Below are 16,297 nucleotides of genomic sequence, written 5' to 3'. Positions count from 1 at the left end.
AGCCATCTGGCCGACGATACTGCAGCTCGGGAATCATTATTAGGATGAAGACGTTTATTAGTTCTGGGTCCATGTGCTCTCTTTGTTAACGTTGCTCGCTCTGGTGGTTGGTAACACGGACAATGTATTTAGTAGACGTTGTGAAGATGATAATCTGATTAATTCGCGGTAATGATGTCGGTTGCATGGCCGAGTACGAGTTCCGCGTGCCTTAGTCGGGCTTCCGTAGTGACAAGTATGTCCGTCCCGAGCCCGGCTGCGTCTGGTGGCACAAGGTAATGTGGGGAGAGGGCTCGGGGAATGGACTCATATCCGAGTCATCGTCCCGGATCTTTTTCTTCGCGAAGGCGGTGGGCATGGAAGAGAGGGTCTCCCGGGTATGCAGGGCTGAAAATTGCCCCCGGCAGTATGCAGCCCTTCGGGGTTTGCCGTTATTAGCAGTCGCGAGGATGACATTTAATATCGGGGAGCCATGATCATGTTACACAGGGCACGCAGGCGAGCCCGTATCGCAACCGGCCGCCAATCTCGCCCTTCCTAACGTCATATCTGTAATCACAACTCGATAGGATAGTCAGCTGGCTTCAAAATTGTCTTGATGCGTCAACCAGTCTTTCAGTACGGCTAGGTGAGGCTGTGACTTGACTCGTACGTTGTAATGCGTCCGGTCAGCGAGGTAGCATAGAGTGAAGCCAATTAGTGCGCATCCCATCCAACGTTGCAGGTGGCGTTGGACGGTTTGAAGAGCCTTGGCTAACGCCCGGAAGGGGTATGTCAAAATTAATTGTTGAAGAGACCAAGTAGGGATAATGATTGAAGAGGAAAACACGAAGAAGGCGGTGGAGAGGATGGGATTGGGTGTAGGTAAACGAGCTCGCACATTGAATGGCCTCGAAGAAGTATAAATCCAACGTCGTCGCTCTCGTCTTCCCCTTCTTCTTGATCATCACCATCGCCTTCCCAATAGCACCGAAAAGATCGACATCTCACAAAAGACCCTGACACTTGTACATCAAACACCACTAAAGTATCTGGCATACCCAACCACAAACCCTCAACATGAAGTTTACCCTCGCTGCCATCCTCAGCATCGCCGGGGCCGCCCTTGTCTCGGCCGCCCCGACGTCGACTGTCCCGACCCTGCCCAAGTCAACGGGCCTGACACTGCCTCCCGAGGCCATTGCCTTCCTCGAAGAGTTCAACGCATGGAACGCCACCAAGAAGTTGCAGCCGCAGCCTCCGCCCCGCGGCCTCGACCTCGGTTCGCGCGCGCCCCAGGCCACGCGGCTCGTCGTCCTCGATACGTACGTTGTCATCACGGACGAAGAGTTCTGGGACGATGAGACGCACACACGGGATCAGGGCGTTGTAACGCTGCCCATCGGCGCCGACTTTGGACAGACGGTCTGGCACGACTTCCAAGCGTGCGGGGGCGGAGAGATCTGTGTCAAGGTCAAGACGCGCTTTAACCTCGTCACGGACAACGACCTCGACATGACCATCCTGATGGAATTTTACGAAGGCACCGAAGAGTCCACCGACCCCGAAGATCTCAACGGCTTTCTTTACACTACGCGCCAAATCCTGCGCGGTGTCAGGGACCAATTTGACTACACCGTCCGCAACTCGGTCGAGGACGATGATGATTCTGCGAGGGTCTATTTCAACGTCTGGAACACCATTCCTTGAATATGCTGGTGACTGCTCTACACGTGGCAGCACGTTGACAGCGGGAGGGGGATGACGCTGGATTCTTGGTCGCAATTTGATCTTTCCAATTTTTCTGTTCTTGCTTTCTTTTTCTTGGTTCGTCGTTTGTTCCCACCACATACGTTCCTTGCCCGGACACCACTAGATAGACAGAGAATATACAAACTTGAAGGCCTTCAGCACAAATCAGCCTGGTTGTAAAGACTCTGCCAAAAAGGGGGGTCACACTCGCCTTGGCGCCCCCGCCCACTTTACCACCCTCACAAGAACAGCCACAACGCAGTTGAAATTGGACCAAATTGAATGCGGACTTGAAAAAATTGGCGTATTTGTCCGGCCTTCAATATTTAGTATACTAGCCCTGTGCCTTGTGTACTGCAGCTGGGCGCCTGGGCATAGACTAGATCAGCTAATCTATCAAGCCCTAGGGCACCTTATCCTAATACGTCCTTCAGGGCCGCTTCTACCTTTGCGATATTGGCCTCGTTTTTCTTGAGCAAATGGTAGAGCTATCGACAGCGTATTCTAGGCAGGGAATTTATATACGTATCGTAAATCAGCGTTACCTCCTTGACATTTCTTCCACCCAGATATTACTAAGATAGGGACCAATATATAACCCGGTCCTACGATACCACCCCGCAATGCTTTTTTGGGAACTATAGCCGTATTACAGTTGAGAAGAAGATTGATCCTGTCCTGCTCCACAGGTACTCCTGACTCGAGATTAAGCCTGATGTTCCCAACACTGTGTCCTAGATTGAGGTGTTTTGCTCCTTCGAACCATAACTGGCGATGTCGATGTACATGTTGCTCCCTGTGATTGCATGCCTGTCAGGACGAAAGCTGTCTGATAGTACGGCATTTCTCTTGTGGGCTGCTTTGGACCCTCTCAGATCACTACGTGTCCCGCCCCCATGGTGCTGGACAGAGACTGACGAGTGCAACCCCAGATTTGTTGACCCCTGTTGACATGCGGGGAAATCCGTAAATCCCATTGTTTGGATCCTACCTGCAGGGCTTACGCCGATGCTCACTCGCCAGCACCGGCTAAAGTTGGTGTGCCGTTTACATACAGCATCAGCCGGCAAGACACTACATTCGCTGCGTTAAATGCTACCAAACCCCAGTATGGCCATACCCCACTGTTGCACTGAAGAACCAATATCACAGCCGTACAAGCTGCAGCAGCACATTATTACGGCAGCTCGTTATGTCGTCCCGTCCGTCCAGGAAACCCATCGCGCCGTGGATGAAGGTTGGTTGGCATTGTTCACTTGGGACCCCGGATTTACCCAGATGAGCGGAACTCCGCTAAGACAGGACGACGACAACAACACGCCAGCTGAGTCAGCTCAAGAGGAGAGAGTGTGTGTGTGCGCATGTGTATGTGCATATATATGCATACATATGCAGACACGAGGCGCCAACGAGTCGCATGAAAACCAGAGGGTGAATTCGCCGTCTCAGTCATATTCTGATTAGGTACCAGACGGACCTCATCTTCTTCTATACTTCCTTACCTACCAATTGTTTCCACCTACCAACACAGCCCACCCACCATGCGGCCCCTTCTACTGACCCTCCTAGCAAAGGTCGTTGAAGCATCACTCGGCTTTGAATCGATCCAGCTCGAACATGAAGACACCAAGGCGTTCCCAGCCATATCATTTGCCCGCGGCCCAGGCCGACCCCCGCAGGCCAAATGCAAGGCTTGGCCGGGGAACACCGACTGGCCCTCAGATTCCGAGTGGCAGCTCTTTAACGCGTCACTGGACCGGGCGCTGCTGAAGCCGAATCCGCCGGCGGCAGCGTGCTATCGCGGGCCGGAATACGACGCGGCTAAGTGCTCGTATCTCCTGAACAACGCAACCGACGACGATTTCTACTACGACGACCCGTTGACGGTGCTCACACAGTGGCCACAGGGGGAGACGTGTCTACCAGCGTTGAACGCCACTGGGTCCTGTACCCTGGGCGGCTTTCCCGTTTATGTCGTCAACGCGACGACTGTCAAGCATGTGCAGGCTGCAGTCAATTTTGCGCGCAACAAGAATATCCGTCTCGTGATAAAGTAATTTTTATCCTCTTTTTTTTTTTTTTTTTTTTTTTTTCCCATCGTACTTATTAACTTTGGGGTGCTGGGTACTAGTAGGTACTAATACTAGTATGTTACTAGAAACACCGGCCATGATTTCGGCGGTCGTTCGCTCGGAGCAGGCTCCCTCAGCGTCTGGACGCACCACCTCCAAGACTTTGAATTCCTCCCGCACTTCCGCAAAGGCAACTATTCCGGTCCCGCCGCGCATTTCGGATCCGGCCTGGAGCAATGGGAGCTCTTCAACTACATGTTCCGGCACAACGTGACGATCGTCGGGAGCGGGTACCGGGGGATCGGCGCCAACGGCGGCTGGTTCGCCAGCGGCGGCCACGGCAATCTCGCCTCGCGGTACGGCCTCGGCGCCGACCAGGCCCTCGTGATCCACGTCGTTACGGCCGACGGGCGCTACGTCGTCGCCGACGAGGACAACAACACGGACCTCTTCCACGCGCTGCGCGGCGGCGGCGGCAGCACCTACGGCGTGGTGACGTCGGTCATCGTCAAGGCGTATCCGCCGACCACGCTCAGCGCGTCGTTCCTGAGCATCGCGTGCAACCCGCCGCCCGACACGGACGCGCGCGCGCCCTTCGCGCCGCTGTCGGCGGCGACCAACTACGTCAACGACACGGAGCGCTTCTGGGCCGCGCTGGGCATCTACTTCCGCTACAAGAAGACCGTCGTCGACGCCGGCGGCGTCGACTGGGATTACCTCTACCCGCTGGGCGACGATTCCTACTCGTTCCGGACGCGCGTCACCTTCCCCGGCGTGACGGCCGACGAGGCGGCGGGCCTCCTCCAGCCGCTCTACGACGACCTCGCGCGCGCGGGCTTCAGCTTCTCGCTCAACCGCACCGAGCTCGAGCCCACGCCGTACGCCCCGACGAGCCTGCAGACCCCGACCTCGTCGAACGGGCTGGCCAACACGCGGTACCGCAGCCGGCTGCTGCCGCGCCGGAACTGGGACGACGACGCGCTCTGGGACCGGACGTTCGCGGCGATCCGCTCGGTCGTCGAGGACGGCGGGTATATCCTGCACGGATTGTCGATCGGCCCCTCGGAGAAGGCCGCCGGGTGGCCGGGGCGGAGCGCGGCGGTCAACCCGGCGTGGCGGGAGGCGGTGCTGCACTTGTGCTACATGACGACGCAGCCCAGCGGGTTGACTGCGCTGCAGGCAGTGGACGAGGAGACTCGGATGCAGGGGTTCCTGAAGCCGCTGAGAGATCTCACGCCCGGCGCGGGAAGTTATATGAACGAGGGCGACCCGGGCGAGCCCGACTGGCAGCAGTCATTCTTCGGGGCGAACTATAAGCGGTTGCTGCAGATCAAGAGGAAACGGGATCCCTGGGGCGTGTTCTGGGCGCAGACCACCGTCGGAAGTGAGGCCTGGGAGGTGGTCACGCTGGATGGGTATCCGAGGAGTCAGAATGGCAGGCTGTGTAGGACGGATGCGGAGTAAGCGGACGTCACTTCGTCATATACCATATAGGGTGGGACGCGAGGGCGCGCGTTCGTGATAACCCAAGGTCAAGCCGGTAGGTTATGGGACATTATCGCCGGTCAAGGAGCGTGATTAGGTTAGGCAGAGTCACGATTCATGAATGGACGATACAATCTTTATTACTTATTCTTATTTCTAAGATTGGGTCAAGCATATCGAGAGCACCTACCTTACACATTAATAATCAGCGGCCGTCGCTGGGACAAGGATAGGTACACTACTACCTAGGTAGGTGCGTACCTTTCGTTCATTCCTTAACCCCGGCGCTCTGGGCAGATGATGACGCAGCTACCAGCCGACCATTGAAGCTTGAGAGTTTCAGTCTTCGCATTGCCCTCAAACGTTGTACAATACCTAAAGGGATGCGCGTGAGACTTGGCCGTGGTGGGCGAACTGAGTGGAATCGGGTGCGTGACCATTCTGCTACACATCAAAAGCAAACCGGGTACCAGCACCCTGCTGGCCTATGCTAGTAATGTTGGTAGGCTTGCTTGTGTCTTGATCAGCTTAACTGCCACTTCGGCAAGACCCTGCGGAGAGTTGAAGCATTGAGTGCAGTGGCTTTGCTCCAGCGAAAGGATCCCTATACTTCTCTATATTATCTGGAAAGGTGTTCGCAAACTTCTCAACAGCGGCTTAGTACGAAGAAGCCCTTTCTCTTGCTCTACTTTGTACGTCTCTTCTCGGACTTATCCGTCCCCTCCGCATTTTCTCCCTCCTCCGTCCTGTCTTCCTTCTCCTTAAGGAATGAGCCACATTTCGATAGACGTATTGAAGTTCGCAATGCTCGTCGTCAGGCACACGCTGTTACCTGTGAAGAGTGACTGAGAAAAGTTTCATAACGTGAAAGCGCGAGACGAATTTGTCTGGTTCATTCTGCATGGTCGGGCTCGGGTTGCCCGGGTTTCGGTAGGAGGTCCCCACTGTAGGACGCGGGATTCCAAGATCCTGCTCGAGAACGACCACGAGCTCGACGTACTCCACTGGGAGGCCATCTGGGTCGGCGTACAGTGGCTTCTGTGTTGGCTGAAATACGGCCGTTGACCCGAATCCAGGGGGAACGAAATTGGAAAATGGGAGGGGACCATTGAGGGATTATGGCTTGGAGCATTTTGCCATGAACGCGTGACTCTGTGATTGCACCAGACGCTGTAGCTCGAGAGCGTTGGAATATACCTAACGGATGATGGCCGATGATGGCCTCGTGGCTGCTAACTTGCCCCCCTGCGACCTCCCGTCTATAAAAATATATAGCAAACATCTCTTAAAAAAAAGTGTGTGCTTAGCTGCGTGGTTGGCTTTTGAACAAGTTTTAGACACTGGCGATAGGTCAATTGCATGAATACATTTGTGCCGTAAATATCGTTTAACAAAGGGTCCGGTTGGGGGTAACTGCCACACCCTAGTAGCGCTCGCCTCTGAAAGCCGAGACGTCGGTGCTTTGCTCGCATACTTCCGCTACTTAGACTAGCTACTTATACGTAGAGTATAACCTATAGCTCGATGATATCCTTTTCCTTATCATTTATTAAATGCCAAAGTTAATAATAGGAAATAATGAGAGCCGTGGTATTAATAACTTAATAATATACTGAAAGGGGGAGACGCGGGCGATAACCACACCAGACAGGGTCTGAGCTGAATTGGCCATCACGTCTCGTCATTACCTACCTTTGAAACGGGAAGGAAGCTCGAGCAAGAAGAGGAGAAGATGGTTAACAGACGCGCGACGGAATACGTCGATATGTAACTGCTATGCAAGTAGAAAAAGTGTCGTGTGCGCAACGAAGGAGCGGGTTTGCCTATGGTGGGGCTCGCCCCCCCGCCCGAGATGTTCGGCGATGTCGCCCACTGCGACATTGAACGTTACACTCGGGATCCAAAAGGCGCTACGACGGGGGCGGCGCCGATTACGCTAAAGCTGTCATTTGTGCTGGAGAGCGTTGTATTGCGGGGTGTTCGCGGCCCGGGAGAATAACGGAAGAGCCCGTTGACACCTGTGTTAAGATGAGCTAACCCATTCCGGCAAGCGAAGCGATGAACGTCTCAGCTGGAAATCCCACTGAGGAAGTTGATCGACCGCGAGGGCCGCCTAGTCGGCCCTGCACCCAATGACAGACAAGGCGCAAAAATACTTTCTTCGACTTGTTAAATCCACCATGTCCCCCTCTTAATATGACGATACCCAAACAAACGCCTTTGGAGGCGACTCTTCTAGCTGAGGCGCCCACGGCAATAGATAAGCGTAGAAGCTATTGAAAGTTTGCCTACCTTATACTCACGCCCATACCTACATCCGTGCCTATTACCCCATTTTGAAGTTGGTAATTGTTCTAGAATTCGTAAATACCATCATTGGGTTATGTGCCTACGTAAAGTCCGGGCTGTTTATTTTTGGTATGGCTGATATAATGGGAGCGCATCCCAACATGGTTAGACACAGTCATAGTAATAGGAAACAGTGGATTTTTGTGATGTCGCGGGCTGCAACATGATAGGTCCCCGATGCCGAGCCCATGGCGCATATCATTGGTCTGCCGTCGATGACACCGGGTTCCAAATTTCGATCTGGTGGCATGGCACTGAAGACTCGGCAGGTTGTGACCCTGTTGAAAGACTGGGAGCACCCAGCTAAGCTCGGAGTCAGAGATCTCTCGTGGGCAACCCCTACTATGAGGAAATCCACAGGACGATATGAATTCTTTTTTCCAATCCCTCGCGCGCCTGGCGGGTTTAAAGGCACGCCAGCCAAGGGCCCAATCGGACGAAGAACAAGCGACAATCGTGTCAACGCTGGCGCCGAGCCACATCCCGACCACAGGCAATCGCGTGGCCAGCGATGATGCTTTGACACTGTTCCGCTTGATGCTAGGCATCACAATTGCTCCCCATCTCGGCTTTGACGGATCCCCAGTTCGGCCTGCCGATAATATCGGTCTCTATGCCCGCGTGGTACACGCCGAACAAACGGCAAAGGACAGCTATAAGGTCTTTTCCGCTATCATCAACGTGTGTTACTTTTCACAGATCATTGTCGCCGCCGCCTTGACCGCCCTAGGCGCCGCCAACGCGGATAGCAGGGCCGTCACCGCATTCGGGGCCATCAACACCATCATCGCCGGCTTCCTGACCTACCTCAAAGGTTCCGGCTATCCCGCCCGTCTCAAGTACTACGCCAGCGAGTGGAAGAAGGTCCGAGAATTCATCGAGCACCGGGAGCGCGACTTCTCCCTCGAGGGCTGCACTCTAGACGTCTATGAAGTGGTCGACGCCATCAGGGAAATGTATAACAACACAAAACGCGAGATCGAAATGAACACACCCGACGGCTACAACTCAAAGTTTCCCACGCAGCTTGACGGCGTTGACACAGCCAAGGCCGAGGTTATAGCTAATAAGCTGCGGAGCCTCGACGACACGGCCCGCAAGCTGAGAAGTCACATAGGGTCCGTGTCCGGCGGCATCGGATCGAAGTCGGACGAGGTTGCGGCCCGTCTACGGGGGCTAGACGACTCAGTCCGGAAGCTGAGAACCGACGTGTCCGAAGGCGTAGAAGAGAAGTCGGTTGACGTGGCGGCAAAACTGCGAAGCCTGGAGGACACGCTCGACAAGGAGAAAGCTCGTGCCCAGCAGATGGTGCATGACAGCCACGACACGGCATACAAAGCCGCGCAGGATACCGCGCGCAGCGCCGCGGACGCCGTTCGGGACGAGAAAAAGCGGCTTACGGGAGAGCTCTGGAGTCTTGGAAATACGGTCGCCAGGGGAGTTGAGGAGCACAGGCCACGCACACCTCACGAGGTCTCCGTCACCCTGTCGCATTCGCATCGTGATGGCAACGACAAAACGGACGAATCCGAGGCTGGAGCCAGGAAATGACCCCAGAAGCCGTCATCCGCGCCGTGCAGCCTAAGTTGGGCTCGAGCGTAAGCGGCCCCCATTGGCGCAGCACTACCTGTCCGGGGAAGCTGACATGATGTCTTTGGGCTTGCTTGTTTCAGGGCTGGGGAATGACAATAATGACATCGGTTACTGTTGGGGCACTGGGGTGTTGGATTGTAGGGTAATGCTAATTCTTCTAGAAGAGGCAAAAAATCTCGCTTCGTGGTCACCGAGAGCAACCTACCGCCCTCACTAAGGCCACAGAAAATGGCGGCACGCGCCAACCAAATCGGCTGCTACAGCGGTATTGCCTCGATTTAACCTGTAGCTAGACACATATGACCGCGCAAATACAAATAGTACTTTTTACCAGTCTTTTTCGGCGTGGGGTATTGCGTTGTAAACAAAACTCTGTTTCAGGTAACTTAATTAATCTTTCGTTGTTAAAAAGTTACCATATACAAATAAAAATACTAGTGCAATCAAGCCGATCGTAGAGGAGCAGCAAATGTACAATTTATGCGACCTCTAGTATCCGTTACAGAAGGAGCAATCCAGTAGTAGATATGACATAGTTGCAAATAGGTAGCGGACACGAATTGCATCCTTGTAGACGAAGCGGGTGCTGTCATTTTGTGCCATTGGGAGGGTTATATAATGCTGGAATGGCCCGTTCATTCTCGAAAGTGTCTGCGTCACACTAACGGGCTTGCCAAGGCCCGCTTAGGTGTATTAAGCGTGATTGACGTAGATACCTAGTTACGAAGTGACTGTCCTCGATGGTACTTCGAACAACTCTCAACAATCAACCAATCAACTACAATCAAGATCACCAGTCTGGGTAACACGAATTGCGCGGCGGTGGCTTGGATCCTCCAGCTGTACGGTGGCGTCACCTCCCGATCGTATTCTTAAAGTCCAAGGCATGCTCTGCGAGACTCAGACGTTTCCAAAATAAGCGACTGAACCTGGCGGGTACCCATAGTCAGTTAAAATATGGGTGCTTCAACTGAGTAAGACGGCGTCCCAGCCCTTGAAACTCTTTTGGACTGAGGATACTCTAGACGATTTGTGCTGCTGGAGTGTGGCAGGGCGTTTGGTGTTGATGCTATTATTCGGACCTTTTGTATGATCGGCTAAGGAGCTGACTATCGCGCCGGCGAGAAGAGGAACAGCTCAAAGTCCACTAGAGCATTGGGTGGACTTATTCTTTTGTTTGATAGACATCTGTAATGCCTGCGGGCGGCAGAGAGACGCTATGTTGCAGTCTCTCATGTATGGGATCGAGAAATATCCGGCACGCAGGCCCCCGGCCGGCATTCCTCCCAGGACGCTCAATACAGCAGCGGGTCTTTTCGTCAGTAATAGCTGTCGCTCATGGTCTCATGACAGTCCGATATCCGCACCACGAGATCTGGCACGACTATTTCAGCGTACCACAGTGGCAGCAAGAACTCAAGGGACGCATCTTGCTGACCACCCCCCTCATCTTCCAGCGCGCCGAATGTACCATTGTGTTCATAAGCGACATAAAGATCGGGACGGTCACTGCTCTTTACCATGGGGGGTCAACCGATGAGCGCCTTGCTGCGGTAACCAGTGTGTGCGACGCCGCATGGTTCAAGCGGGTTTGGACCGTGAGAGAATTTGTCCGGGCCAGCCGCGTTAAAGTGATGATTCACGGCTATCGGATCGTCGAGGGCGTTGAGGACGCCTTCCTCGGGAAACTCTCCCCGGTCTGGAATTGTGAGACGGAAATGCATGGCGCAGTCCAGGTCGAGGATAAGGTTAGGATTGGCACAACTCTGGTCCCCTGGAACCTTGGACCTCTGTGGTCTGGCCGGGATCTAAAAAAGCTTTACTTCGCCTCCGCCTGGATCCTCCTCTCCCGCAGAGGCTGCAGGTCCATCAACGACTTCTTCCACGCCTTACTCAGGCTGCTAAGGGCTACGCTGACGGAGCCCCTTGGGAAGGATGCGGTGAAGGCGATCGTGCAGATTGCCTCGGTCTGTTTGGCATCGGGGGATTACAGCCCACTCCTCATGACTCCGACGTCAGAGCCTTATGGCCGTTGTCACGAATGGCGAAGGATTACCTAGGATGGGTTCAACGATGTCATAACCTTCGGCCTCGGACGTCAAACTAGCCCACCGACGTTTGATCAAGACTTTGTCCTCCGATCCGGCCTCCCCAGCCTGAAACTGGCCCAGAATCGGCAAGGCTTCTTTTGTTTACCAGTCGCCTAGGCACGCCGATTCCATGGCCAACTGGGCCCAGGTCGCCCTGACCGTCCTCACTTTCACAGGCCCCGACGCGGTCCGTTTTGCCACCACCGTCGGCTGTAGGCTGTATCATTTGTCCGAAGACGAAGTCTCGGACGTCCTGGGAGACGAGGACCGAAGACAGGAGCTGGAGGACATCTTGCAAGGCTGGTACAACGCGGGGCCGGACGAAGGGCCCGTGAACGAAAGGGATCTCTCGGGCGCTCGACGCGTCGCTCAGCTTCTGAATCTGCAGCGGGCGTCACTCGAGAGAGAAGCAGGCTTGACTGCCGCTTACCTTTCTACAAATGTATGGGAGCACCGTCCATCTGGGTTGGTTTGGCGGCTTCATCGGTGTCTCTTGCGGGGCATGCTGCGATACCTACCTCTACCGCGCCGCTTTCTATAAGCCGCCAGCTGAGGTCCGCAACTCAGTCGCCTACCGGATTCCCGGCTTGAGCTATGGGTTTACAAGTGGAGATGGTGTTGGAATTCTGGTCAAAAATGGTAGGATTGTCGGGCGCTTGAACTGGGCAACCCCGGCTTGCGAATGTTACAATACGGAGAGGGTGGAGGTCCCAATACCCGATTCTATAGCGTCGTCACAGACTGGAAGCCTAATTAGGAGGCAGCACGTCTATATACCATCTTGCTGCCCGCAGAAGCTGCATGTCGCCGGCATTGTCGAAGTTCCCATGAGCACGACCGGCAGGGCGCCCAACGTGATGGCATCTGCAATGGCCATGGGAACCCGGGCTTTCCGCAGCATACCCAACTTTTGTATCCTAGTGGAAGGTGGTGGCTATTCACACCGATTTTGACAGCACAGCACAGGGTAGCCTCTCCGGAGCACAGGAACAACCGAGACAAAGATTTGACTGGGCTCGGGTGCTGGGAGAGCGTGCTTATATTGGAGCACTCTTTGACCAGGACGAGTTTGATAAAGTGCCGGCATTATCCGGGTAGGCTGCCAGAGTTGTTCAGAGCATCAAGGAGACGGGCTATCACATGAGGGCTTTTGCGTCTGTGCATGTATGTTGGTGGATGGTGGGATTGGATAGTCGAGCTATGCCGAAACCACTTTGAGGCGATACCTGGCTGGTTACGGCCGGCGCAGGATCAGCTATCCGTGCTGCACCCCATGGTCCTCAACTTTATCATGTGGCCGGCCCTGCTGGCAGCACTTCGTACGGTTTCCCTCTCTCCCGGTAAGGGCAAACCAGCTGCTAGACCGATCAGATACAATAACTTGCGACTGGCCCAGTCTGCCCGAGGATGCCTGATATCGGAACGAAACGACCGGAAGGCCTGACCTCACCCAAGGCGCGAGGTAGTGTACTCAACAACTTTTCGTACCGCCGTAATACTATCTGTATTTGTTTAACAGAAGCACATGTCGAATGGCGATGCGTTGCAGTTGATGGCATGCCTTTGGCCGCCGCTAAACTTGATAACGAGAACTAAGACAATCGCGACGGGAATCTGCTTGGCGTCAACGCTCCCGCCTCGCTGGTACGCCTCGGCACACACCATGGGCGGGAACCAATCCCTTCAACGGGAAGCTGCTAGGACATGGGGTTGCGGGAAACTGCCGGCCACTTTGCGTCGAGTGGTCCAGTTATGGGGCGGGAAGGCTAGTACACCTCTGCCTCGGTACTTATGGTTAGCTTGGTCAGGGCCCACTGTTATGTCCTGGTAAAGAAAGTGCGAGAACAGTAACAGTGGTTCCTGACCGAGCTAATTATAAATACCCCGTTGGAGGTGTAGCTCCACGCACATTCCACTACTTCGGAAACGCCCCACTGGATGGTGCCTTACCCGAGACCAGGGTCATCCCCACTTCCGCACAACCAGCCCAGATTATTCCGCAGCCGAAATCACGCTCCTTTACCTGGGTGCCCTTGTTGGCTCACACTCGGAAGACTCACGTACAGGTCAACTTCTGCAAGCAAGTAGGCAATAATAGGTCCAACTACCGCACCTAAGCCCGTATAGAAGGGCGACAAGGACCGTTCCAACGTTTAGCTTCGGAAGCGCACCATTGAAATAGGTACCTTACCCGAGACGGCGTCTTCTCAAACAAACCAACAACTGCACGATGCTCACCGAAAACGTCTCTGACACTTGGCGGCTGCCAGCAAACCTGAACGCAACCTGTGAGCCAGTTATGTGCCACCGTACCGTTACTTACGCGGCCTCAAAGCTGTTACGGATAGTTCTACGGCTACGGCCCGACCCGCTGGGGCTCACCGAAGCTTCTTGGTAGAATCTTCGAGTCTGGATACCTCGCCGACTGCACCGTCAAGTGTGGAGATAGAGAGTGGAAGCTTCACAAGCTCATACTCTGCAGCCGCTCCAGCTTCTTCAAGGCAGCCCTCACGGGCGACTTCCAGGTACGCTCTCTCCATTCGAAAGCACACTGGCAATATTCCCATTCCCCCCATCCCAACACCGCCTTGATCTGAATACTCCAAGTGCTAACTTCCTGTGTACCTAGGAAGCTCAAACAAATGAAGTCGTCCTCTAGGATCAAGACCCGGATCTAGTCGAGAAGACTTTGCGTTTCCTATACTCGGGAGATCGTAAGATAAGCATGGAGGCGGTGCATAGCAAGGTATCTCACTGACAGGGATATAGTCATCCGTCAAATCCGCGGTCTACGGTTCCGCGACAAGTCTTGGGACAGGTCCGGCTTCAACCCGATCATAGAGGGTGTCGCTATCTACAAATTAGCAGACTATCTCGGCCTAGAGAAGGGTCTTCGTATCGAGATCGCCAAGCGGATTCACACCTATACCATACTGGGAGTGCAGAATATCCAGTCGCGGGCCGCTCACAGAAGTATAGCCTGGAAGTCTACGGAGCAGTTCATCACAGACTTCACGGAATCTGCAAAGTTGGCTTATAGCATCCCAGTCATCAAGCATATCATCCCTGACGCTTCGAGCGTCCCTAGGACTATCCGCGGACGATTCATCGAGTTTCTCGTTTTCACGCGCTGTGCCTTCCTTTACCATTCCACCTTTCTGCGCTCTCTGGGAACAACCGTACCTGAGATTGTAAGCGACGCTGTAATGGAGCGAAGGGAGTGGGCAATTGCACATATCAGCGTGTGTGAGACATGTCGCATCAGTCCCCTCAAGGAGCGTAACTCAGGCAATATTTGGGTGAGATGCGGAAAGGGCTCGGACCAAATGTGCTTCACCTGCTGGACAGGAAAGTGATAGGCAGTCTAGACACAGGCTACATACTCCCTTAGGTACTTGACGCAATAGCAATACTTCCTGCCCCCTAAGAGACATAGACCGACTGCACATTCTTTGCCAGGGACTAGCAGAAGACTCGTCAACGTTTCCTCCCTTCCCATGCATCTTGAAAAGGCTATGCCTCCAATCTCACATCCACCTGGCAGCGCTCTGTGTTGCAAGTAATAACCAAGTGGGTTGTGGCCTGGGTTGGTCCGGCTAAATACCCGTTGGCAGGTAGTAGCACCCGGCACTGCGTCGTTGGTGGGATGTGCCGTTGGCATTGCCAACGATCCCGGAACGGATATAGGCATTCGGCAATCTGAATTGGCTCTGTGGGCAAGAAAGGTTGGAAAAGCAATAAAACCTGGAAATGCTTTTGAAGAGAGGTCCCGGTGACATCTCCTTTCCTTTGCACTGCTTTTCCTTTTTCTGCACTATTCCACAAAAGTACACCTATTCAGGCCAGACTTAGAGAGAATGCGCTTTCTCTCCCTTACCCTTAGCGGACTTGGCCTCATCGCCACTGGCGCAAAAGCCGCCCCTCAAAGCTGGATTCCGCCCGAGCAGCTGGAGGCACTCTGCCGAGCCAACGAGAGGGACTACACAGGACCGCCGATGCCTCGAATCCTAACACCCACCTTCTCGGGCACCGGGTGCCCGGCAGGTGGAAAGATTCGCCACAACTACATGGGCAAGTGGAAGTGCAGCTACGATTACGATGTGCAACTTCTTATTCCGGACTTGGACATTTCGGCTGAACCTGGGAGTAACGCTAAGGCTGATTGTACTATCACTTTCTTCGTCGACAAGCTCGAGCCCGGATGGCAGGTCTCGCTGTGGGACGGCGTCTTGGATGTGGATGTGGAGATTGGGCGCGGTAGTGAGCTGAAGATGAGGGGGAGTGCGAAGTGGGAGGGCTTGGATAAGGGGGTAAGTTCCAAAGTCCCTTACTTGGAATCCCATGATCTGTTGAGTTTGGTTGTCACTGATATAAAACAATGGAAAACAGACTCTAGGAAGTTCGAGGTCTGTCTTCAACCCAACTAATACCCCCGTCGTTAAGTATAACAAATGGGCGGCGACCATCAACTTCGGGACGGGCCCGACAAACCCCTTCTCGCCGTGCGCCGACGCCAACGGGGAGGTCGGGAATCTCACTGTCACTTACAGCCTTGAGGCAGACGCCCGCTTTTCGAGCGGGCCCGCCGCCATGAAAGCCGGTTCCTGGACCGACAAGGGCTCGGGGGTACCGGTCCAGATTGAGAATGCCGCGACGCTGAACCTCAAGTGGCTGATCAAGGAGTGCTGAGAAGGGGTGTTTATTGTTTCATTGACATGATCTTAAATTAGTACTAGGTTCATTTATAACATGGCCAGTTGAGTTATTGATGGGCCCAGACCACCTAGCTGGAATTTGCCGAGACTTGAGTTGGTGGGGCTGGTCGGAACTTTACTGATTCAATATAAACATCCAATCGGCATCATACCTTCCACCCCAAACCGGTAGTACATTCGGCAATGTAGGTAACCCGAGCTGTCAAAACAGGACAGCTCGGTTCAGTTGCTATTAAAACACCAACATCACGCCCCTTTGCAA

At 54.1% G+C, this 16,297-nt stretch overlaps 5 protein-coding genes across 5 annotated transcripts; all 5 read left to right on the top strand.

Moving 5' to 3' along the window:
• Positions 1-1,059: 1,059 nt before the first annotated feature.
• On the top strand, positions 1,060-1,689 carry MFIFM68171_02138 (uncharacterized protein; the record flags this gene model as incomplete). Its single annotated transcript, XM_071057560.1, has 1 exon — positions 1,060-1,689. One exon carries the CDS (start codon positions 1,060-1,062, stop codon positions 1,687-1,689), a length of 630 nt encoding a protein of 209 aa, XP_070913661.1.
• Positions 1,690-3,272: 1,583 nt separating this feature from the next.
• Positions 3,273-5,267, top strand: MFIFM68171_02137 (Inactive tetrahydrocannabinolic acid synthase; the record flags this gene model as incomplete). The annotated part of the gene is made up of 2 exons (XM_071057559.1): positions 3,273-3,784; positions 3,890-5,267. 2 exons carry the CDS (start codon positions 3,273-3,275, stop codon positions 5,265-5,267), a joined length of 1,890 nt encoding a protein of 629 aa, XP_070913660.1.
• Positions 5,268-8,003: 2,736 nt separating this feature from the next.
• Positions 8,004-9,188, top strand: MFIFM68171_02136 (SMODS and SLOG-associating 2TM effector domain-containing protein; the record flags this gene model as incomplete). Its single annotated transcript, XM_071057558.1, has 1 exon — positions 8,004-9,188. The coding sequence occupies one exon, from the start codon at positions 8,004-8,006 to the stop codon at positions 9,186-9,188; it is 1,185 nt and encodes a 394-aa protein (XP_070913659.1).
• Positions 9,189-10,576: 1,388 nt separating this feature from the next.
• Positions 10,577-11,911, top strand: MFIFM68171_02135 (uncharacterized protein; the record flags this gene model as incomplete). The annotated part of the gene is made up of 3 exons (XM_071057557.1): positions 10,577-11,244; positions 11,402-11,762; positions 11,888-11,911. The coding sequence occupies 3 exons, from the start codon at positions 10,577-10,579 to the stop codon at positions 11,909-11,911; spliced, it is 1,053 nt and encodes a 350-aa protein (XP_070913658.1).
• A 3,266-nt stretch (positions 11,912-15,177) lies between these two features.
• On the top strand, positions 15,178-16,009 carry MFIFM68171_02134 (uncharacterized protein; the record flags this gene model as incomplete). The annotated part of the gene is made up of 2 exons (XM_071057556.1): positions 15,178-15,630; positions 15,710-16,009. The coding sequence occupies 2 exons, from the start codon at positions 15,178-15,180 to the stop codon at positions 16,007-16,009; spliced, it is 753 nt and encodes a 250-aa protein (XP_070913657.1).
• Between the last annotated feature and the right edge of the window lie 288 nt (positions 16,010-16,297).

The sequence above is a fragment of the Madurella fahalii genome, assembly GCF_045866475.1.
Source record: "Madurella fahalii IFM 68171 DNA, scaffold_1, whole genome shotgun sequence".
Classification (NCBI taxonomy): domain Eukaryota; kingdom Fungi; phylum Ascomycota; class Sordariomycetes; order Sordariales; genus Madurella; species Madurella fahalii.
Note: the sequence above shows the minus strand (reverse complement) of the source record. Positions and strands in the feature narration are given on the sequence as shown.